Source organism: Nyctereutes procyonoides, unplaced genomic scaffold (assembly GCF_905146905.1).
Source record: "Nyctereutes procyonoides isolate TBG_1078 unplaced genomic scaffold, NYPRO_anot_genome, whole genome shotgun sequence".
Lineage (NCBI taxonomy): Eukaryota > Metazoa > Chordata > Mammalia > Carnivora > Canidae > Nyctereutes > Nyctereutes procyonoides.
Window position 1 is genome coordinate 15,526,987 of NW_026575146.1, and position 23,610 is coordinate 15,550,596.

Sequence of the window (23,610 nt, forward strand, 5' to 3'; positions counted from 1 at the left end):
CGAAGACCGAATTCCCTTTATTGATGTGGGAACTGAGGCATCGAGGGCTCAGTTAAGTTCGTTGGGGTCACACAGCTCACACGGCAGCCTGATTGCTGAACCTGCTCCGTCACCAGCGCCTTCTGCCCATGTCCCCTTGTGGCCGCTGGGCCATTAGGGTCATCGTTTGGGACATTTCTAGGACACGTGGTTGTATCCTGGAAGTCATTATGTCACATACACCTTGAGAGGAGCTCCTCATTGAGGCCCCCCAGGACACCCTTCCTGATTTTGTACCCTCTCTTCCCATGTCGCTCCAGGACATTTTATTTTATTTTATTTTTAAAGATTTTATTTATTTATTCATGAGAATACACAGAGAGGAGAGAGAGAGAGAGAGAGAGAGAGAGACAGAGACAGAGACACAGGCAGAGGGAGAAGCAGGCTCCATGCAGGGAGCCTGAGGCAGGACTCGATCCCTGGTCTCCAGGATCACACTCTGGGCTGAAGGCGGCGCTAAACCGCTGAGCCACCCGGGCCGCCAGCTCCAGGACATTTTAAATCGAGTGACACACATTGCTCTCCAGCTCTTGGGGACCTTTGTCTTCGCTGTCAGAATCCAAACTCTCTTCCATCCCGCAGATAGGAGACTCCACCCGAGACTGTGCTTCTCCCCTGTGCTCAGGTTCACGAGCTCCGTGCTCTACCAGGGTCTCATCATGCACGTGGGCGCCACTGGTGGGAACCTCTACCTGGATTTCCTTTACTCGGCTCTGGTTGAATTTCCCGCGGCCTTCATCATCCTGGCCACCATCGACCGCTTCGGCCTCATCCGCCCGTTGGCCACGTCCAATCTGGTGGCGGGGACAGCCTGTTTCATCATGATTTTTATCTCACACGGTGAGTCATGCCTTTCCCCCTCATCTTCTCCGTAATCGAATTATCGAACTGAGGGAACACTGTTTCAATTCCTTGATACTCCCCTCGAACTAGAACAAAGACAAAGACGGGAGGTTACGTTAGTCTCCAACTGGGTTTTTACAATTTTTAAAATTTTTAAATTGGGGTATAACATACACACCACGAGCGGATGACAAGTATACAAGGTGATGAAATTTTGTGTGTGTGTATCTGTGTACATCTGGGTAACATGACCTAGATACATGGAAGATTTCCAACACCCCGGAAGGCTCTCCCATGTTCCCTGACAATCTATACTCACCCTCCCTGCTCACGTCACCACGGCTCTGACGTCTGTCACTGAAAAGCAATGTTGACAGCTCTTGAATTTCATACAAAAGGAACCATAGCACATATATTTGTCTGGCTTCATTCACTCATTCCATCTGTGAGATTGGTCCCTGCGGCCACACCGGAGTGTAGTTAATTCCCGTTCATTGTTGGGCAGCATTCCACTGTATGAACCTCATGCTACTTACCTGTCCCACTGTTGATTGACACTTGCGTGGCTTTCAGCGTCTGCCTACTGGGATCTAAGCCGAGTGAACATTCTGGTACATGTCTTTTCGTGGGCATAGACTCTCATTTCCCTTGGGTACAAATCTGTGAGTGCATTTGCTAGGTCAGGGGTGGCATATATGTAGCTCTAAGTCCATACAAACAGGTTTCCAAAATGGTTGGACCAATGCACACTCCAACCGACGAAGCCTGAGCGCCCCAATTGTTCCGCGTCCTCGCCAGCACTGGGTTTTGCTAGTCTTTTTGACCCCAGCCATTTTGGTGAGTGCTGTGCTTTAGTCCATCCTTCTTACCACCCAAGATAATCCGAAGTAGAATAACTTGAGTCAGTTTTCATCTGAGTACACAAATTGCCTTTCATATTTGTTATTTTGGGGAAGACTGTTGAATAAACACTAAGGCAGATTTGCTATTTTCTCAATGTTTTATTGCTCGTGCTCTGCCCTTTTTGGGTTGAGTTGTTTTGGTTAGCTTTTCTGGAGGGTATCGTGGGATGAGTTCCCTGAAATCTGTATTCTCAAGAACCAAGCTGTATATATCAAATTGCAAATAGAAAGATGAGGAATGCTCAGTTTTCTTCTCCCTCCTTGCGTGGGGAGAGAACAAAGAGACAGGGAAGGGAGCAGAGTCCATCTGAAATAGGTTTTACCATTATCTTCCCTATCTTCTTATTTCTAGAATCCTGGAAAGATGAATGAGAAGAATTTTTTTTTAAGTAATAGCACTGGGTGCAGAGAAGGAGTCCAAGGTCTGAGACTGTTCAATTGTCACCAGGGCAGAGCCTGGACACCATGCTCTCTGGTCCCATGCCCCCCAGGGCCCTCCTCCCATCCCCTACCCTTTCCACTTACGTTGACTTAGTCCTTGTCACCTTAGATGATAAACACTCCCTCCTCCAGGAAATATTTCAAGTGCCTTCTGTGCAGCCAGCACGCACCTAGGCCCTGGATCTCAGCAATGAGCAAGGTGGAGAAAGTTCTTGCTTCACAGAGTTTTACAGTCTAGAGGGAAAAAGAGAAGGGGAAGCTTGGTGGGCGTTAATCCTTTGTGTGGTGGTCGGGGCGGCATTAGGAGACCTGATTGAGGGGAACAAGCAGTGTCACCATCTGGAGAATGTGCTTCCCACACAGGGGGACAGAAGGGGGAAGATCCCCGAGAAGGGTAGAGTTGAGCATTCTAGGAGCGGCTGGGATCCCTGTGCCTGAAATCAGGAGAGCAGGGGCAGGAGTGGTGGCACAGAGGTTGGGGATAGCAGGAGGCGGCCTTGGGCTGCTTCCCCCGTGTGGGAGGGAAGCACTGGAGGCTTTGGGCAGGGATGTGCCCCACGGTCTGTGTGGCTGCTGAAGGGAGTGGGGCCCGAGGTGCTAAGGGAGCCAGGGCAATGGAGCAGCTTGCCAGCTTACAGACCCCGGGGTTTGTATGCAAGGCCCTCTCTGGAGAGTCTGTCTGGGTGAACTTCCTCATCTCCTTGCTATTGGAAGCTGGGGGTGTACTTGATTAAGTACACCCTTGATTGGCCATCCTTGATCAGAGGCTGGGAGACTGGGTTGGACCTGGCGGTAAGATTATTCCCGAGGCCATCGCATCCTCTCTCCTGGGAGCCTCGCACTGGTGGAATAAAATGAAGCATGTCTTCCATGAGCAGCCAGTAGGGGACAGGGGTCAAGACAACATAATTTCTGCGACCCCACAGGCTTTATTAGTCACTTGGCATGTCACAAGAGCCACTTGCTTGTTGGTGTTTGTGGTAATCCAGGTAGAGCAGATGACGATGCCCAATTCTTCGATTGGTTCTCAGTAGGGGGATGGCTTCCTGGAGCCCCGTGCAAGCAGGAGCCCTGTAGCCTTCTACTCAGATGAGACAAGGGTTTGCTTCCCTTGTACTCACGTCTGAGACTGTCTGGAAAGGTGTTCTGTTTAAAAAAAAAAAGTATATATTTGGAAATGAAGGCTAGATTGAGGATTAGAAATCTGGTCTGTCAGCTCCAGGGATGCTGCCTAAGTGGCTGCATTTATTGTGGACCTACTATGTCAGGGTCTAGCAGCGATGTGATTGCAGAGAAATTAAAAAGCCAACGTTTCTGGAGTGGTCGTGGTGAACATGTGAACATGTGACATAAATCATCTCAAAATCTCATAACAGCTTACAGGTTGGCTATAATTGTTCTCATTTTATAGCTGAAGAAACCAAAGCCCAAGGAGGTTAAGTTGCATGGCTGACAGGAGGCAAAGCTGAGATCCTAAATGCTTGTTTTTTCCTCTGCACAAGGGAGCCTCCCTCCTGTGTCACCATCAGGTTCTGGAACCTCTCAGCCCTCAGTTACTTATTCCAGAATGAGAGGGTTAGACAAGGCAGTGTTTCTGGCTCTTCCAGCTCTAAAGTCCAAGCTTCCTAGCGTGGCTCCTCAAGGGAGGGAACTCCATGGGCACAGTCCCCACATGAGTCCCTCACCTCTGCGTGTCTCCTATCCAGATCTACACTGGCTAAACATCACAGTGGCTTGTGTTGGCCGAATGGGAATCACCATCGTGTTCCAAATGGTGTGCCTGGTAAATGCCGAGCTGTATCCCACGTTTGTCAGGTGGGTGCACAAAGTGGGGGGAGAGAGGGGAAGGAGGTTGGGTCACCACTGACACAGCTGGCCATCAGCCAGGCTCAGCAAGGACCAGCATTTCAAGACAGTTCCTCAAGGCTCCTGAAAAGTTTGGTCCATTTGGACACTGAGGTGGGCTGTGGGCCTCAAAGAGAAGGTCAGCGCCTAATTATGGAAGAGAAAGTGAAACGGGAAGATAGAGTAGAGCGTGCAGTGGGCAAGCAGAAGAAGACAGGCACCTGCATGGAGAGAGCCCTGGGCAGCAGTGCGAGACTGAGTTCAGCCCAGCCCTCGGCTCTGACTGCTTGCATAAATCCAGCAGCTGCACTGACATCTGTAGACATAACTTGATTAAACAGAGTTTTGCTTGGTACAATGACCACACAAAGCATTTCTAGAATCTTTCATTTTGCCCTAATATTGTTGTTATTTCCATTTTACAGATGAGGAAGCTGAGTTTCAGAGAGGGAGAGAGAATTTGCAAGAGGCATACAGCCAGAAAATGGCAGGGCGTCTTTCTGACCTCAAAGCTGGGCTTTTCCCGGGATGATACAATACATTTCAATATATTTAGCTGCAGGCCTAGAAGACTTATTATTTTTATTTTTAAAGATTTTTTATGTATTTTAGAGAGAGAGAGAGAGAGAGAGCATGAATAGGAGGTGGTGCAGAGGGAGAGGGAGTGACTCTCAAGCAGATTCCCCCCTGAGCACAGAGCCTTGCTTGGGGCTCAATCTCGGGACCCTGAGATCATGACCTGAGCTGAAATCAAGAGTCAGATGCCCAATGACTGAGTCACCCAGGCGCCCCAGGCCTAGAAGACTTATTGTTTAAAGTCAGAGTTAGACCAAAATTCACTGTAACATGCAGTTTGTTGAGTTTTAATTACATGCGTGTTCATTTACCAGCTACCACAATCAATATGGAGACATTTCCATCACTTTCAAATGGTTCCTCATGTCCCTTTGCAATCAGTCTCCCCTTTCCCCACCTCCAGCACCTGGTACCCACTGCTCTGATTTCTCTCCCTCTGGTTTTACCTTTTCCAGAATGTTGTTATGTAAATGAAGCAACATGGCACGTGGCCTTTTGAGTTTACCTCCTTTCACTTGGCACAATGGGGGCCATCCAAGTGGTTGCAGACTTCCAAGCTCTGTTCCTTCTGAGTGCTGAATGGTATTCTAATATGTGAATGATGTACCACGATTTACTTATCCGTTTGCCAGTGTGTTGGCATTGACTGTTTCTAGTTTGCAGTGATTACAATATAGCCACTCATAAACACTCAGGTATGAATCTTCAAGTGGATATATGTCTTCAGACCTCTTGGGCAAAAACCTACGAGTGGCTCATATGAGGTGAGCTTAAATTTATAAGAAAATCTCAGAATGTTTTCCAAAATGGCTGTACCGTTTCTTATTCCACCAGCCATATGTGAGAGATCCAGTTGCTCTACATCCTCATCAGCACTCGGTATTGTCAGTTTTTTATTTTTCCAGGTCATTCTGGGAGGTAGTTGTATCATTGTGACTTTAATTTGCATTTGACTAATTACTAACAATGTTGAACATCTTTGTAAGTACTTATTGCCATCTGTATTTTAGGAAACTTTTATTTATTTATTTATTTATTCATAAAAGATTTTATTTATTTATTCATGAGAGACACGGAGAGAGACAGAGACATAGGCAGAGGGAGAAGCAAGCTCCCTGAGGGGAGCCTGATGCAAGACTCGATCCCAGGACTCGACCATCATGACCTGAGCCAAAAGCAGACGCTCAACCACTGAGCCACCCAAATGCCCAGATACTTAGTTTTAAATGAAGATTATTTTTATTGTAAAAGTGATTAACCGCTTTATTTAAAGTTTTAGTTCTGACTTTCATTAGAATTTGGTATTTTCCCTTAAACTAATTTTTCTGTCTGTATGGTTTCCTGTTCCCCAAGCCATCATGCTAGTGGTTTCTAAGAAATATTCCAGTTCCCCAAACTCTTACCTGCACGGTAATCTGAGCCCCTCAGATAGCCAGATTATGCAAAGGTGTCTCTGATTGACTCTCCTCTTCCGCACCTGTCCTCCATTACAAGACATCTGTAAAAGTTTACTTAGACTGTGTACAAAGAGATGAAGGCAAATTAAAGAGAAAATTCTTCAACGTTGGGCATCCTGAGCCCAGAGTCTAAAATAGCTCAGCCAAACGATCCCATTGTCATGGCCACTGGACCCAAGGGACTGAGTGAAAGTATAAATTGTCAAAGGTGCTGGGTGCTTGCTCCTATGTGAAGAAGGCCAAGCGATCCAAAGCAGAGATAAAAATTCTTGGGAGACTATGGGACAAGATGCTAGAAATGGAAACCTATCTGAAAGTCATGTGCAAAGGAGAACTGATTTAGTGAGGGAAAGGCAAGGCTGGGCTATGAATTGCAAATTAAAATTGAAATAAGCAAAGTTTTAAAGTCTTGGAAATCACACACAGACACACACACACACACACACACACACACAAACACACACACATGCTTGCATGCACATGTCCCAAAGAAGATACCTGAAATAATGAAACAAAAAAACTTCAGGAAAGAAAAAAAACCTTCAAAGAAACTTCTGGAAATAAAAGAATGTTTGAATCTATGATTTGAAGTGGCACTTGGTGTAACAGGAAAAATGAACTCAGAAGGAACAATGATAAAGAATAGTCTAGTTAAGTTACTGAGCTGAAAGTTTAAGTCACAGATTTATAGGGAGAACATCAAATTGATTATAATATTGAAAATCACTGAATGTGGGATTAAAGTGAATGTGATTTTGATGACAGAACAGCAATAAATGTCATGAATCTGCTAATAAAGAAATGCTAGAAGATGGAGGGGAAGGGGAGGGAGAGGGGATGTTGGATGTGATGTAATGCACTGGTTTCCTTAGTATAGTTTCTCCAGCTTGGATGAAAATGTATTATTAAAAGCTGATGTGGCGTGCCTAGGTGGCCCAGTTGGTTGAGCCCCTGACTCTTGATTTCTGCTCAGGTCATGATCTCAGGGTCATGAGATCGAGCTCTGCATCCCGCTCTGTGCTCAGCAGAAGTCTGAGATTCTCTTTCTCCCTCTCCCTCTGCTCCTTCCCCTGCCCACCTGTGTGCCCTCTCTCTCTCTCAAATAAATAAAATCTTTTTTAAAAATGCTGATGCGGGGGGTGGGGGGATCCCTGGTGGTGCAGCGGTTTGGCGCCTGCCTTTGGCCCAGGGCGCGATCCTGGAGACCCGGGATCGAATCCCATGTCGGGCTCCCGGTGCATGGAGCCTGCTTCTCCCTCTGCCTGTGTCTCTGCCTCTTTCTCTCTCTCTCTGTGTGACTATCATAAATAAATAAAAATTAAATAAAAAAAAATAAAAATGCTGATAGGGAGAGCCATCCCTGGGTGGCTCAGTGGTTTAGTGCTGCCTTTGGCCCAGGGCATGATCCTGGAGACCCGGGATCGAGTCCCACGACGGGCTCCCTGCATGGAGCCAGCTTCTCCCTCTGCCTGTGTCTCTGCCTCTCTCTCTCTGTGTCTCTCATGAATAAATAAATAAAATATTTTTTTAAACAGCTGATAGATTATATAGTGTTTTAGGTGCATTTTAAGATGAATAAGCAAAAAAAAGATGAATAAGCAAACACTAAAACAGTGATACAATTTTATTAAAATCAGTGCACAAAGGGATAAAGGAAGTTGAACTATATACATTTTATAATTGTTTGTAATAGGAAGTTAATGAATACTGTCTAAAGAAATAGAGTATAAAATGTATTATATAAAGCTATAAAAGTAACATTTGAATAAAAATACAAACCCTCCAGGGCCCCTGGCCGGCTCAGTCAGAAGGCCATAGGTCTTTTGATCTTGGGATTGTGAGTTCAAACCCCACATTGGGTTTAGATTATTGGGAAAAAAAAAGTCAAAAAAAATATAAACCTTCCAGATTATCAGAAAAAAAAATACACATATTGAAAATAAAACACTAGAAACAACAAATGCATGACATCAAAGCTAATGACAGAATTAAGAGCAAGCATTTCTGACCTTTAAATAAACACAAAGAGGCCCAACTCCTCTATTGACAAAAGGAGACTCCTTTAGTTGGTTACAAAGCAAAACTGAACAATTTGTTGCATAGCTGATGCACAACTTTTCCTTGGAAAGGTCGAAAAGAAAAGAATGCATGAAAGCATATCAGTAAATGCAAACAAAAATATAGCAAGAGCCACAATCTTATCAGACAAAGTTGAATTTATGCTAAAAATGTATTTAATAAGATAAGGAAGTCCCTAAACAATGATAAAGAGGAAATCCACAAGGTCTCATGGGGAGATTTTACAAAACACTTAATTACTAGAAAGCTCCAATGATACTTAAACTGTTCTAGACACAGAAAAAGGAGAAAGATTAAAAAAACATTTTAATAAAGCTGGCATAATATTGGTATCAAAGACCAACAAAGATAAAGAAAATAAGGAAACTACAGGCAAATATTATTTGTGAATATTGATTAAAATCCCAAACAATATATTATCAAACAGAATAGTGGAGACGTTAAAATGATATCATATCTAAGATGAGTTACTCAGGAACACAAAGATAGTCCAATATTAGAAAATCTAACACTATAATTCATGCTAATAAATTGAAAGTCTTTTTATAGAGCTAATAAATTAAAAGCTAATAAATTAAAACTGTACTATTATCTCTACAGATAGTAAAGAACATTTAATAAAATTCAACATCTGCTCTTATTATTACAATCTTTCCATAAAACAGGGATAGATAATTTTGCATATAATTTCCTCAGTATGCTTTTTCCAGCTAAGAAGAAACATATCATTAAAAGCTGATAAAGTAAGTTATATTTAAAGACATAATGGTAAACATTTAGAGGTGATATAACCAACTAAGATAAGGTAGTTGGGGGGAAGGATTGCGAAATAAATGGAATGTACTACTCTTACAATTACAACTGTAGGTAGTAAGAGATATGCAAATAAGCATAATAGAAGAAACTTAAAAGTAATATCCTAAAGAATAAAGCTTTTCTCAGTGTATTGTTCATATTTAACCATGCTTTTAAAACATAGCTCAATATTATTTATAGGAATGCAGAAATATCCAGCACTGAGCAAGATAATACTTATCAATAGTTACAAGAAATATGAATTTTCTAAACATCCCAGTTAAAAGGCAAAGATTGTTGGATAGGACAAAAGGTTTTCCCAACTGTGTACTATCTACAAGAAACTCACTCTAAATATAATGATAAAGCTTGTTTAAGAGGAAAAGAATAGGAAAAGATGCTATAAACAGAGGTGTAGAAGCTTAAAAGGATGGAAAAAGATATTCCATGCAAACACTAATTAAAAGTGGCCATATTCATGGGACGCCTGGGTGGATTAGTGGTTGAGCATCTGCCTCTGACTCAGGGTGTGATCCTGGAATCCTGGGATCGAGTCCAACATCGGGCTCCTGCATGAAGACTACTTCTCCCTCTGCCTGCGTCTCTGCCTCTCTCACTCTCTCTCTGTCTCTCATAAATAAATAAATATATATATTTTTAAAAAGTGGCCGTATTCATATAAGACAGAATAGATGTCAGCACAAAGACAATTACCAGGCATGGAGAGGATCCTTTTCAGGTAGATCATTTCTCTGTTTCCCCCTCTAGTTTTCTTTGTTCTTCATTCCTTAATATTTTCTCTCTACCCTTCCCTATCACTTCATGTAAACAAACAAACAAACAACTCACACTAACCAATTCCCCAACTTTTCAGAAACCACCTAGGCATCCTCTTCAATTCTGATGTTAACCACCTGGAGTGAGCATAGACCCCACAGGTTAAGGGCTCAGTTCCACAAAACACTGCCCCCACCTCAGATGCCAGGCACAAGCCTCAGGCTGTCACCTGTACTTCTGACCCACTGGCTATAAATCAGGATTCCCATTACCACCTCCTTAAATTCAATAATAATAATTTGGTATCATGTTTCATTGAATCACAGAGATATCTTTTCTGTTCTCTGTATTTTATCAGGAACCTTGGAGTGATGGTGTGTTCTTCCCTATGTGATTTGGGTGGGATCATCACCCCCTTCCTGGTCTTCAGGCTGATGGGGGTTTGGCAAGGCTTGCCGCTCACTTTGTTTGGTAAGACTTCCTGGGATATTTATTATTCTTTCTTTCCAGCCCATCATGATTGCTTAATAATGACTTGATCAGTGAATAATATCTTCCGGTGAGTTTACAGAAGACAAGGATGGTGAAGGATGGTGCCTCCCCTCCTGATATCTCCTGGCTCACTCTGTCTTGCTTCATGGGAAAGAGAAGATGCCATTCCTGGAAGGCAGGCCAGAGGTTTATATCTGATGGCTCTAGAGTCCAGTAATTCATCCTACAGGACCGAATTTGGGAGACATTTTGACACAGCCTGCTGCTTTCTTGTGAACTTGACTCCCAATATTTGTGTATTTGACATGTAATTGCTGGAGGCCTGAAGATGCTAAATTATTACCCTTCTTCTTTCTGCTTAACAATTGAGAACAGACACAAGGAGACAAATGGGAATCAAAGTTTGGTATCTGCTTTGTTAGTGATTAAGTTGGATTAGAGACAGAGGAGGAAACTCTTCTTTCTCTCCCCAAACCAAGACCTCAGGACCTCCAAGACCCTGCTCAGCCACTGGGCAGAAGGCAAAACGGCTGTCCATGGACAGAGAGCTGCTGGATCTGGGCCCTAGGCAGATCCACCAGGGAGTGGGAAGAGGAGAGAGGAGGAGGGAGGGAGAGGGAGAAACGAGAGACGCCCATACTGCCTACAAATATATTATCTATGCTTCATGCCATATATGTAGTAATATAATATTAACATACAGTAACTATAGTATATGTATGTTACAGTTTCTATACTATAGTATATACATAGTTTATATATAGTAACCATAACATATTATATATAAAACAAATCATTATACTATAATTCTCTAATATGTATAGTTTTATTGTGGCAACTATAATATATGTAATATATAATATATAATAATAAATAATCCCCTAATACTTAAACGTCAGTAGAACATACAGGAAGTAAAATGAAGGCAACATTCCCTTTTCTTACTCTGAAATTTTTCCAATTATTCTACTACTTTAATTTTTTTCCTAGATGTTCCTGACTTCTAAAAACCAGTATCCTTCCCAGGTGTATCACCTAGCAGCCCTTTAGTTAGCAGCCAGCATCCTAGGAGTGGCACTGGCTGTGCTCTAAAGGCTCCCTGTGAATTCTGTTTCCTTTGAAGCGGGGTTGGGCCTGGTTGCCGGGGGAATGGCGCTGCTTCTTCCTGAGACCAAAGGGATCACCTTGCCAGAGACCATTGAGGATGCAGAGAACCTTGGGAAGTGAGTGCACAGTGCTCTGGGGCTCGGGGCCCACCAGACTTGCCTTCTGGGGCCTCCATTTCCTCCCTCTGTCTTTTTTTTTTTTTTTCCCCTCCCTCTGTCTTAATGGGTTAGGAGAGCTTTGTAGATTAGTATGTGTGTGGTTTTTTTTTTTTTTTCTTACTCCCAGAGCTGCTGGAGAAACACAAACAGCCACTGGCTCTGGGTAAGGAAAGATTGGAGAGCATGAATATGTGATTTTTGCTGGGCAGTTATCAGTTCTAAACTGTGGGACAGAGCACATGTGTCTGAGATGCTGACTGATGAAGGACCGAGTCCCTAGCTCATCCCTGGAACTAACTGCTCTGCATTGGGAACTATGTTTATTTATTTTTAAAGATTTTATTTATTTATTCATGAGACACACACACACACAGAGAGAGGCAGAGACAACAGGCAGAGGGAGAAGCAGGCTCCATGCAGGGAGCCCGACATGGGACTCGATCCTGGGTCTCCAGGAACACACCCTGGGCTGCAGGTGGCGCTAAACCAGTGAGCCACCAGGGCTGCCCGGGGAACTATGTTTAATTCAATCTTCTGTCCTTTTAGCAAGTTGGTTTAGGTTCTTTAGTGACTCTTTACAAAGAAGAATGACTTAAAATTTTCATTCTTGTGAAGGGGACAAGTGCTTTAATGGAATCTGAGATTCTACTATTTTTTAATTTTTTATATTTTTAGAGAAAGAGCAAGAGCGAGTGGGGGAGAGGGGCAGAGGGAGAGGGAGAGAGAAAGCCTCAAGACTCCCTGCTGAGCACAGAGCCCATCAGGGGCTTGAGCTCACCATCCTGACCTGAGTCAAAATCAAGAGTAGGATGCTTAACCACCAAGCCACCTGGGTGCCCCTCTGATTCTACTCTTAGAGCAATAAAAAAGGAAAGGAATAAATAGTGCTCGAGGAGATGGTCACTCAAGTCCCCGTCCAGGCTCACTCTGTGGATTCCATAGGAAAGACACATGTGTCCCTGATAATAGTCTGTAGGGTCAGAGAGACCTGGGCTCAAAGCCAGTCATCCACTTGGCCAGTGACTTTGGGGATATTGTTGAACCTTAAAGAAAGTTAACTTCCTTGCCTGAGAAGTAGCTACAGTAGGACTCAGTTTAGAGGGTCACTGGGAAAATGCAATGAGATAAAGCAGGTGACAGTGACTAAACAATTGCCTGAGACATAGTAGGTGTTCAATAAATCTGGAATTTTCTCCATTCTTCTTGCATATTGTGTAAACTCCTCGGTGAGTCTCAAAACGGAGTATGTAGGAGAATCAAATAAAAGCAGCTTACTGAAATGCAGATTCCTGGGCCTTCTAGGGTTATCGAGTTGGTAAATGAAAACTGTGCCCCAAGAATCTCTGCTTTTAATAAACTCTGCCAGTGAAGTGCATTTAAGTGCTTCATAAACTTCACTTTGAGAAATAATGCGTGTCTCGGCACTGATAAGGGACACTATTTTAACTGTAAACACATTTTCTAGTTGCTGACAGATAGCTAATATTGATTACCAGATCATAAGCTGTTTCATTACAATTTGTCCATAGGCACCTGCTTATCTTTTGAAATCTTCCTCTGCTGGCCTCTTCTCTCTTTTGCTTGCTAATCTCATTTTTACCTTTTGAAATGTATTCCTATGGACAACTTTGCCATAGTTTCTTTTTCTTTCTTTCTTCTTTTTTGCAATAGTTTTTTTTTTAAAGATGTATTTATTTTAGACAGAGAAAGTGAACAGGAGGGAGGGGCAGAAAGAGAAAGAGAGAGTCTTAAGCAGACTCCCTGTTGAGTAGGAGCCCGACATGGGGCTCGATCCCATGACCCTGAGATCACGACCTGAGCCAAAACCAAGAGTCAGACGTTTAACCCATGGCACCACCCAGGCGCCCTGCAACAGTTGCTTAATCAAAACATTGACTGTTTTTTTTTTTAACTTTCATTTTTATTTTTGGCTGCTGCAGGATAGCAAAGCCCAAAGAAAACATGATTTACCTTCAGATCCAGACATCAGAATGTGCCGGCACCTGAGAGAGACACTTCGCTCGGAACGAGTGGCAGAGATGAAGATGGGGTTTTCATCTGAAGAAATGCTTACAAACCCTTATTTCTCTGTTCTTCGTCACTCTTGCCTGCCCTTAAACCAATATCCTGAAGAACACTGCATGAGTTTTATTTTCTTCCTTTGAAATCTCCCAAAGCTCTGGTTATCTTTCATCTACTTACCTTTCCTAGTGAGAGCTGTTGGTGGTTACCAGTTACTAATTATCTAAAATATTTTGAAGAGTCAATAGAATTTAAACATTGCTGTAAAAGAGGATTGTGTTACTGGTTTCCCACTGTTTTATTCACTCTGAGAGAAAATGTCTTTGTATTTGTAGTATCTATCCTGGCAAAAGTATCTCAACATGTAACTTTCTTGAAGGGCACTTGTTTCTCAAGCCTGGCGCCACTTCCAGCAAACCATACCTGAGTCATGTTTGCACACAACTAATAGAATAAAACCTGACCTTCATCCAAAAGCAAGAAGTACTGTAATCTTCTTAGGAAGAAGTTTTGGCCACCTCTGCTCCAGGAGTATTGGATTCAATTTCACTCTTGGTTTTCATTCTTGTTGGTGATTCTAGAAGGTAAACTCCTACGCCAGCTGTAAAGCATTGTACTAAATATATCAAAAAGAGTTCAGTTTACTGTGAGTTATGTGGTACATGGTTCAAGTTCTGGTTGAAGAAGTGATTTCATTCCTATAGAATACATACAATTTTATTTTAAAATTTCTTTACCAGTGAAATGAATCAAAGACAACATAGTAGACAGCCCTCAGAGTGTATTGGGAAACAAAGTTCCTAATGTGAACTGGGAGGGATGGTGAAAGACAGGTGGTTGTGTCATAAACACATCTGGCCTCATGGGCCAAGCTCAGTGATCCTCTCAGGGACACAAGACCACGGCGTTCAGGCCTGAGCGGCATTTGGTCTTCCTTTGAGGATGGACATTGGCTACTTGGAAATCTACAGCTTTGCCCTTGACAAAAAGAAAGAAAGAAAAAAAAGGCCCTGTCTTCCGAACTCTATTTTAAAATCCATCTGGCTACACGGGGAGGACCAGCACTTCATTTCTGCTCCACGCCAAGGCCCTTGCCTGATATCTTTCTGATCGTAACATATCCTTCAGTCCTAACAAATATATAATGTGGGCCTCAAATCATTTTTTAAAATATGTGTTAGAGGGATCCCTGGGTGGCTCAGTGGTTGAGCATCTACCTTTGGCTCAGGGTGTGATCCCAGTCCTGGGATCGAGTCCTGCATCAGGCTCCCTGCATGGAGCCTGCTTCTCCCTCTGCCTGTGTCTCTGCCTCTCCAGGTGTGTCTCTCACGAATAAATAAATAAAATAAAATATTTAAAATATGTGTTGGAAATGCCTTCTCGGTTCCTTCTTAGAATCCTTTGGTGAAACTTCTGAGGAGGCTTTAGCCAAGAGGAGTGTGTGTGTGTGTGTGTGTGTGTGTGTGTGTGTGTGTGGACTGAGGGTCAGCCTCCTCCAGGGCATCTGCTCACCTGCTCCGCCAATGGAGGGGGGTCACTCAGGCCTGGAGACCGGGTTTTACCTGGAGCCCAACTGCAGAAAGTGTATTTGTTGCCTGACGTATGGCGGGGAGGCCCTGGCAATCCTTCCCTTCTTGCCTTCCTCCATGTGGCTACTGGGGAGCCACAGTCAGTCCAGACTGAGGGCAGAGGGGGCTTGTCAGGTAGCACCAAGGCAGAGATCAGGTGCTTGCAGAGAGAGATGAAGTCTAAGTACTCGGGGGCCAGGGAGGCTGCAGGTGTCAGGAGATCAGAGGCCCTTCTGGTGAGGACCTGGCAGCGAGGCCGCTGGGCCCCTCCTCGGGGAGCAAGGCTGTGGGTCCTATTCATCCAGCAAACAGGTGCCGAGCACCTGCCTAGGTCACCCTGGGCTCTCAGAATAGGCCACACAAGGCTGCAAGTGAGGAATGCATCCAATGGACGATGCAGGAGCTCCCAGCAGCTCTCTCTGAGCTGATTCAGGTGGTGCTGGCAGGGATGGGGGAGCAGGGCAGCCAGGCTCATCAACAGACAGAGGGACATGAGGGTCTGACGACCAACTCCCCGGTCCTGCCCCAAACATTCCCTTCAGCATCTGGCATGCGACCCTTTGAGATCTCATCCTGTGGGTCTTGCAAGTCAACCGCTGACATAGGAGAAGTAGAACCCCATGCTGGGGAGTGGGTGAGGGGATGGGGCTGCCCATCGCATGAGAGCAGGTGAGGGCTGGGGGCCTGTGCACAGTGCCCAAGGGGGGCTGATGTAACAGCAGGGCAGGAAGCACTCACTTGCAGCCTTGTGCCTAGGGCGTGGCATGCCTGGCTCTTGGCTCCTGTCTCAGTGAAGTGTTCTTTCTTTTACCACTTGGGAAAAAGATGCTCACTTTTAAACTGCATGCACATCATGGTTGGTTTATGGAAGTGTTGAATCCATCTTGTTCTCTTTCTCCCTCTCTCTCTCCACACACACATGCACAAACACACACTACAAATATATTACATTTCACATCACATATTACATTACCTATGAAATCACCCCAAACATGCCTGGCTGCATTTGAAATGTCTCAATGGGTACATTTCCCAAACATAGCGGTGAAAAATTTTGCTCTAATTAAATAACTCCCCTCTCCACTAGGTACTAAGCCCTCAAATGTGAGAGAAAGTGTCTTACCTTCTACCCTTTAGGAGAGTGGAGTGGAAGGAAAACCCTCTCTGCGTCCAATGCTGCTGTCCCCTTGGGGACAGGATTGATCCTGGGGATTAGATGGCCTTTTGTTTAGCAAATATGCCTCCCCAGGACCTTTTGGGAATGAAGGTAAGGCCAGGAAGGGGACAAGGAAACAAAGAGATTGCTAATTGGCTGCCCAGATTTCCAAAAACTCAAAGCTGCTTTCTAGATTAAAAATAGGGGGATGAGGGCAGCCCAGATGGCTCAGTGGTTTAGCGCTGCCTTAGACCCAGGGCCTGATCCTGGAGACCAGGATCGAGTCCCCCATTGGGCTCCCTGAGTGGGGCCTGCTTCTCCCTCTCCCTCTCTCTCTCTTTGTGTCTCTCATGAATAAATAAAATATTTTTTAAAAATAGGGGGATGAAGGGAGCTAGAAAGAAGTTGTGGGCATAGGTGCACATTTGGCCAGATGGGCCCTTCCAGGCAGGCAGTTCCCGTGCCCCGCCTATGCATCCTTAACCTGTGGAGAAAGAAGCGAGGCTGTGGAAGATGAACAGGCATCCTGCAGCTGGCACAGCTCACTTGTGACAATGATGACCGAGGTCAAGAACATCTACCCTCTCATTGCTGTGACAACGCCCCTCACTGTTTTTTTTTTTTTTTTTTTGTCCCACATCTATAAACAAAAGGAATCACAATAGCCACATGATCCAAAAGAAATTTACTGCACGTTCTGTGGCTGTCCCTGACACAGCCCCTTGCTGGTGATTTCAGATGGAGTCTCTGTGGGTCCCAAGAGGGTAACAATAGGGGTGTTTGAAGAGTCAGAGAGCAGCTGGGGAGAGAAGTTGGGAAGGCACGCCCCGTCCTCCATCCTTCTCATCAGACTCTAGTTGTGCTTCCGACTAGTCAGGGAGGGAGAGGTGGGACTGTTCAGAGCATCCAGCTTGGCCACGTAGTGACCCAAATTTCCAGGAAACCCTTTCTGTTTGCATCTATGCATTGGGAGCCCTCTAAGGGCGACCAAAATGTTCACCGTGTGCCTGGACCGGCTATGAGTCAGCGCACCCCCGTCTCCCACCTCTGTGACTTCTTTCCCAAGGGTTGATGTCATTTCCTTTGACCCCACACTCTGCAATTTGCTGTCCAGCTCGAAGCTCGAGAGTGTCTGGTTTTTATCTGCAGTATCCCAGGCATTCACATCGTTACTACAATGTAGGATCGTTCTTGGTTGTGGACGTGTAGAAGGCACAGCTTTTGTGGCCTGATTTTAGTGTCGGTTCTCACTTTTACTTTTAGTCAGGTGTCTTGAAATCATTTATTATTTTTTAAAGATTTTATTTATTCATTCATGAGAGACACACACAGAGAGAGGCAGAGACATAGGCAGAGGGAGAAGCAGGCTCTCTGTGGGACTCTATCCCAGGACCCCGGGATCACATCCTGAGCTGAAGGCAGATGCTCAACCACTGAGCCATCCAGGTGCCCTGAAATGATTTGTTATTTTACTCTGTGGCTGGGGCACCACTCTGCCTACTACAAGAGCCCATGAGGCCATCAAATGTGCACTCTAGAAATCCAGATTTTACAGAATTTCCTTAAATAAATAAATAATTTTTAAAAATAAATAATTTAATTTAATTTAGAAAGATCATGATTCTAAGAAGAGTTGCTATACTAGCCTTACGAACAAAAACAAAAACTCAGAATTCAAGAAGAGGAAGGAAACATTTTTGCCAAAGACTCTTGGAGATGTCTAAGGTAGTGTTAAAAAGATTTCTAAACATGGAAAATCCACAAAGACCACACAGGGACAATTGCACCATCATAAAAACAGTGATTATGGTCAAATGAGACAAGTTGAGCCTATAAAAAGAGTTAGAAGTCCATAATAATACTCAAAAGGGACAAATAATAGGAATTGTGCCAAGGAAAAAGTGCACATGAGTTTCTCATAAAGTTTACAAGACATTCTGTTAATTGTTCAACACAGCTAATGTGAGTTTTCTCCTCAATGTTCGACTCACACCAAGGTTGACAGTCATAATGAGAAGCAGATGGAAAGAGGAAGTGAAGCATGTTTAAAGTATATGATGTATATGGTTTGACCATTTTCTTTTTATTTCTTTTCAGATTTTTATTTAAATTCTAGTTAGTTAACATACAGTGCAGAATTGGTTTCAGAAATAGAACTTAGTGATTCATCACTTACATACAACATCTAGGGCTCATCACACCAAGTGCCCTCCTTCATCCCCATCATCCACCTAGCCCATCCCCCTCCACCCTCCTCCATCAACCCTCAGTTTGTTTTCTATCATTAAGAATCTCTCTCAGTCTTTTTAAAAGATTGATTGATTGATTGATTGATTAATGAGAGACACAGAGAGAGGCAGAGACATAGGCAGAGGGAGAAGCAGGCTCCCTGTGGGGAGCCCGATGCAGGACTCGATCCCAGGACCCCTGATCACGCCCTGAGCCAAAGGCAGACACTCAACCACTGAGTCACCAAGGTGCCCCACTAAGAGTCTCTCATGGGTTGTTTTGCTCTCTTTTTCTTTTTTCCCCTTTCCCACATGTTCATCTGTTTTGTTTCTTAAATTCCACATATAAGTGAAATCATATGGGTTTTTTTTACATTAAAATATGTTGACCATGCAGAATTATGGGACCTGGTCAAATCCTTCCAGGGCTCAACCCAAGCTGGAGACTGGAAGTTTAGGGGTAGGAAGTGTTGGCCTGCTTGGTGTGTGTAGGAGAGGATGACCAGTGCATGGGTGGGGGGCTGGCAGAGGGGCCATGGAGCCCTTGGGTGCTGCTCTCACTGCAGCTCACACCAGAGAGGAGCTGCTGATTTGGGTCCCACTGCCCATCATGCCACCATGTTGTGCCCTGGGCAGAAAAAAAATAGTCACAGAATTATTTAACGCCTTGAAAGATTTTTAAAAATATTTCAAAATGATACACCTTCTTAACTGAAACTGAAAAACTGGAAACCATAAGACAGTTCCTTCCTACCTTATCTGTCACATGCTTGACAGTCATTATAGTCACATCTTCAAATGGCACTGTCCATTCAGGCCAGAGCCGTCAAAAATGGAGACAATTTTGCAGGCACAGGAGCTCCCCGCTTCTTCCTGCTGTTGCAGGTAGGCTCTGGGAGGATAAGGACAGATGCTGGTCAGACAGTGAAGGGGGGACTCTCCATGAAGGTACCACACAGCAACACCTCCGAGGAAGAAGTAGGAACACTTGCCTTGATTATTAAATTGGAAGATCATAATCAGATATATGCACTTAAAACTATATGTGTTCTTTTTATTTATTTATTTATTTTTAAAGTTTTTAATTTATTCATTCATGAGAGACACAAAAAGAGAGAGGCAGAGACACAGGCAGAGGGAGAAGAAGGCTCCACGCGGGGAGCCCGATGTGGGACTCGATCCTGGAACTCTAGGAATTTCTTTTCTTTTTTTTTAATTTTTTGTTTTAAAGATTTTATTTATTTATTCATGATAGACAGAGAGAGGCAGAGACACAGGCAGAGGGAGAAGCAGGCTCCATGCCGGAAGCCCGACGTGGGACTCGATCCCGGGACTCCAGGATCGCGCCCTGGGCCAAAGGCAGGCGCTAAACCACTGAGCCACCCAGGGATCCCCTATTTTGTTTTTAGGAGTGAATTTCTTTATTCAAACTACAACTTCTGCCTTCTAAAACTTTTAATTGCTGGAGGAGAATGGTCGTCAAATTCCCAAATTTCAACCCCAGGCCGTGGGCATTGTTTCCAATTTGTCCGCCTCTGATGAGAACAACAGCTCAGGTTTCATACCTGCTCAGAGTCTTGCAGCTTTCTGGTCCCCACACAGAAGGCTGGAAGCAGTACCACCCTGAGATATTGTTTGGGTGTTGCACTTAATCAAGAAGAACGAGGGGGTGGAATCTTTAACCAACATCAGACTGTCAATGTCAGGACATCGCCACCCCATTCCCAACAAAAGAATCAAAGAGCAATCTGGCCAGAGATGGGGGTGCGAATCCAGTCTGCAGCAGGTCTCCAAACATGTGGCAAAAAAAAACCCCATGGCAAATCTAAACTGCGCTAAATCCACTTGTCCTTTTCCAAAGGCTTTGAAGAGTGACCCACGCATTCTGCATGTGTGTGTTCACGGGTGACTATGACGATGAGCTTTCCATGTAATAGCCCATGGGCTTTGTGCAGAATCCTCATGAATCATCAAGAAACACATTCCAGGAAACTATCTCATCTACTAATTCTGGGGGGAAATATGTAGGTTTCATCTGAGAAAAAGCAACTAGCATAGGAAACATAGCCAAACATTAAAAAGATTCAGGAATTCAGGACCAAGTGACAAACTTGAGATTTCATAGCAAATATTTCCTTTTAGAGGAGCTCCCCCACCAAAGAGAAGAAAACTTTAAAGAACCTCTAATTCATGTTCTCTCCAAATTTCTAGAAGATGATGAGGTCATTAAAAGGGAAATGTTTTCTTTTCTTTTCTTTTCTTTTTTTTTTTTTTTAAGTAGACTCCATGCCTAGTATGGAGCCCAACTCGGGGCTTGAACCCATGACCCCAAGATCAAGACCTGAGCTGAGATGAGGTCAGATGCTCAACCGGCTGAGCCACCCAGGCGCCCCAAAGCATTTGTTAATGGATATATTACTTTGAGAAGAGAAAAAATCTGGAAAAGCAACAGAGGCAATTTACAGAAAACTAAATAAACGAGTCAGATGAGGAGCTTGAGCTCAGAACACAGAGCTGAGTGATGACATTGAACTTGATGGGTATGAAGCTTACACACAAGGAAAGCAGACGCAGTGGAGGCAGTGTACATGCATAAGATGATACTAAACTTCTTTTTGTTTCACCCTGGGCTTCAGGATATGTCCAAGTTCCACAGAACGCTGAGTACTGTGTCTGGGAAGGGAATCGGGATGGCAGACCACTGGAGAAGTGGGTCAGGGAAGATGTGGAGCCAGATGAGGAGGTACCAGATGTCACTGGTATCCAGACATATCTGATGAAGACCTAAGATCCTTCTAATTTAATCATAGCAAAGTTACCCCTCGAGCACAGAGACAGCCGTGAACACCCCCTAGAAGTGGGAGAAACCACCAGTGCCCTCCACTTTACACCAAAAACATTCTGGTTGAATTATTTACATGTAGAAAACAAAACCATTTGAAATGCTAGGAACTGATACAGGTCAGCATTGATGGAATTCTGGTTTAGACCTTCCAAACACAATACCAGGTAAGAAACCATAAAGGAAACACGTATAGATGTGTTCACTTGGGCTAAAAAAAAGTTCTATACAGAAAAATACCAAATGAAAAACTAAAAGGGGGGATCCCTGAGTGGCTCAGCGGTTTGGCACCTGCTTTTGGCCCAGGGCGCAATCCTGGAGTCCCGGGATTGGGTCCTGCGTCAGGCTCTTGGCGTGGAGTCTGCTTCTCCCTCTGCCTGTGTCTCTGCCTCTCTCTCTCTATGTCTGTCATGAATAAATAAATACTTCTTTAAAAAATTTAAAAAAATAAAAAATAATAAAAAACTAAAAAGCCCATGAGCAGCTCCAAAAAATAATTTGAGAACCACATGTCAAACGGTTAATATCCTTATTATATAAAAGGCTCTTACCCATTAATAAGGAAAAGTGGAATATAGCAAAAGGAAAATGGGCAAGAGACAAAAACAATCATTCCATAATAAAAAGAAAATGGGCAATACGCCGGAAGACGTGTTGACCTACACTACTCACAGAAACGTGGCGAAGACAGCCGTGAGGGATCATGTTTTGCTGGTCAGCTTTGCAGAGCTGTGTGCGTGAGCAGTGCACATGTGTGTGGGGGGGGAGGGGGTAAAGGTGTGACAAGGACATGGAAAAGCTACATGATGGTAGCGTGTTGGTGGAATTAATTTGTAACACATTCTAAAGGACAATTTGAAGTAGAGAGCAAGAGTCTTAAAATGTGCTGGCTAATGGGAAGATCTCTCCAATCTCCACACGATCCATGCTCTTCACCTCCTCTCCCTGCCACTCGCAGACACAAGTTGCCAGTGGTAAAGACAGTTGGTCTGTCGTCAGGCCCTCCTGGTGTCTCTCTGACACGGTCTGGTCTCTTCACCTACCCTCTCATCCACCACAGCGCGAGGATTTATCTAGTTTGTTCTGTTTGAGAACCTGTGTAATTGGTTTAATGGGGCTTCATTTCACTGGGAACACTTGGCCTCTATTAATCGCTCCTTCTCAATAGGGTGGGGGGAAGCTTTAGAAAGAATTGCTCCCAGAGCCAAATTTAAAGGAAGGGAGGGGGAATCTCTTCAGAGTTTCCCTGGGTCCTCTCATTAAGTTAATTACTATCCCTGTTCACATTGAGCAGCATTCTCTTGTCCCCAGGACAGAGAAAAATCTTTATTTTAAAATGTGTTTGAGTGGAGAAGTGATGTGTCAGCGTCTGACACTGGACAGTCATCTCCTACTTAGGAAAGCGAGAGGCGGCCAGGCTGGGCCTTGGAGGGGTCCCCTGACAGCTTCAGTGGCTGAATTCACTTGGAGACTGAGGCATGGATGTTTTCCTGGCTTCCCAACTCATCAGGGCCAAAAGAAAAAAGTGCCCTGCGTTGTTGGCTTCGAGAAAACATTTTTTGTGCATTTTATGCCAAGCCATGTTGATAAGGGCCCTAACCTGAGAGCCTGTGGGGCTAGGGGGAGCATTGGACTCTTTCTCCCACGAAGTCCTCAGTGCAAGGAGCCCAGCCAGGGAACATGGGTCATCCCAGGGGATATGGGAGCAGCCTCCCAGACAAGAGTCAGCCAACATTGTGGTCACGTATGATGGTTGGTGCTTGGAGTCTAAATGGTTTTTGCCCAAGGATCGTTGCAAAACACATTTACACAAATACTATAAAATAAAATAATGAGCATGTTTGTGGCTTCTATGGGTATAAATAGAAAAGTGAGAAAAATCTCATTTGCTAAGAAAAAATTTTAAAATAAAGGTCTATGCCTTTCTGGAGTGTGTTTATTGATGACACAAAATGATTCTGTACAAGGTGTGTCAGCCATTAAATAAACAGGTTATCACCTCGGTCCCACGCACAAAAATGTGGCATCTAGAAGCTGGAACCCTTGTGCACTATTGGTGGGAATGTCCAACAGCACAGCTACTGTGGAAAACAGGGGGCCCTCCAGAAATTAAACACAGAATTGTCATAAGATCCAGCAATTCCACTTCTGAGTCTGAATATCCTAAAGAACTGAATGCAATGTCTTGAAGAGATATTTGCACCCTCACATTCATAGCCTCATTATTCACAGTAGCCAAAAGTGGAAACAACTCGAGTGTCCATTGATGGATGAATGGATAAA

The 23,610-nt window shown here is 44.1% G+C and overlaps 1 protein-coding gene across 3 annotated transcripts in view; it reads left to right on the plus strand.

The window, feature by feature from the left end:
* Positions 1-14,895, plus strand: part of SLC22A1 (solute carrier family 22 member 1) — a 31,091-nt gene extending 16,196 nt beyond the window's left edge. For 2 of the 3 annotated variants that reach the window (XM_055310874.1, XM_055310875.1), the window contains exons 7-11: positions 665-879; positions 3,932-4,040; positions 10,113-10,225; positions 11,370-11,469; positions 13,452-14,895. In XM_055310874.1, coding sequence (XP_055166849.1) covers positions 665-879; positions 3,932-4,040; positions 10,113-10,225; positions 11,370-11,469; positions 13,452-13,518 — 604 coding nt within the window. In that variant the 3' untranslated portion in view covers positions 13,519-14,895. Of the gene's footprint in view, positions 1-664; positions 880-3,931; positions 4,041-10,112; positions 10,226-11,236; positions 11,470-13,451 lie in introns of those variants that run through there. The other variant, XM_055310876.1, reaches the window with a different exon arrangement.
* The last annotated feature ends 8,715 nt before the right edge of the window (positions 14,896-23,610 follow it).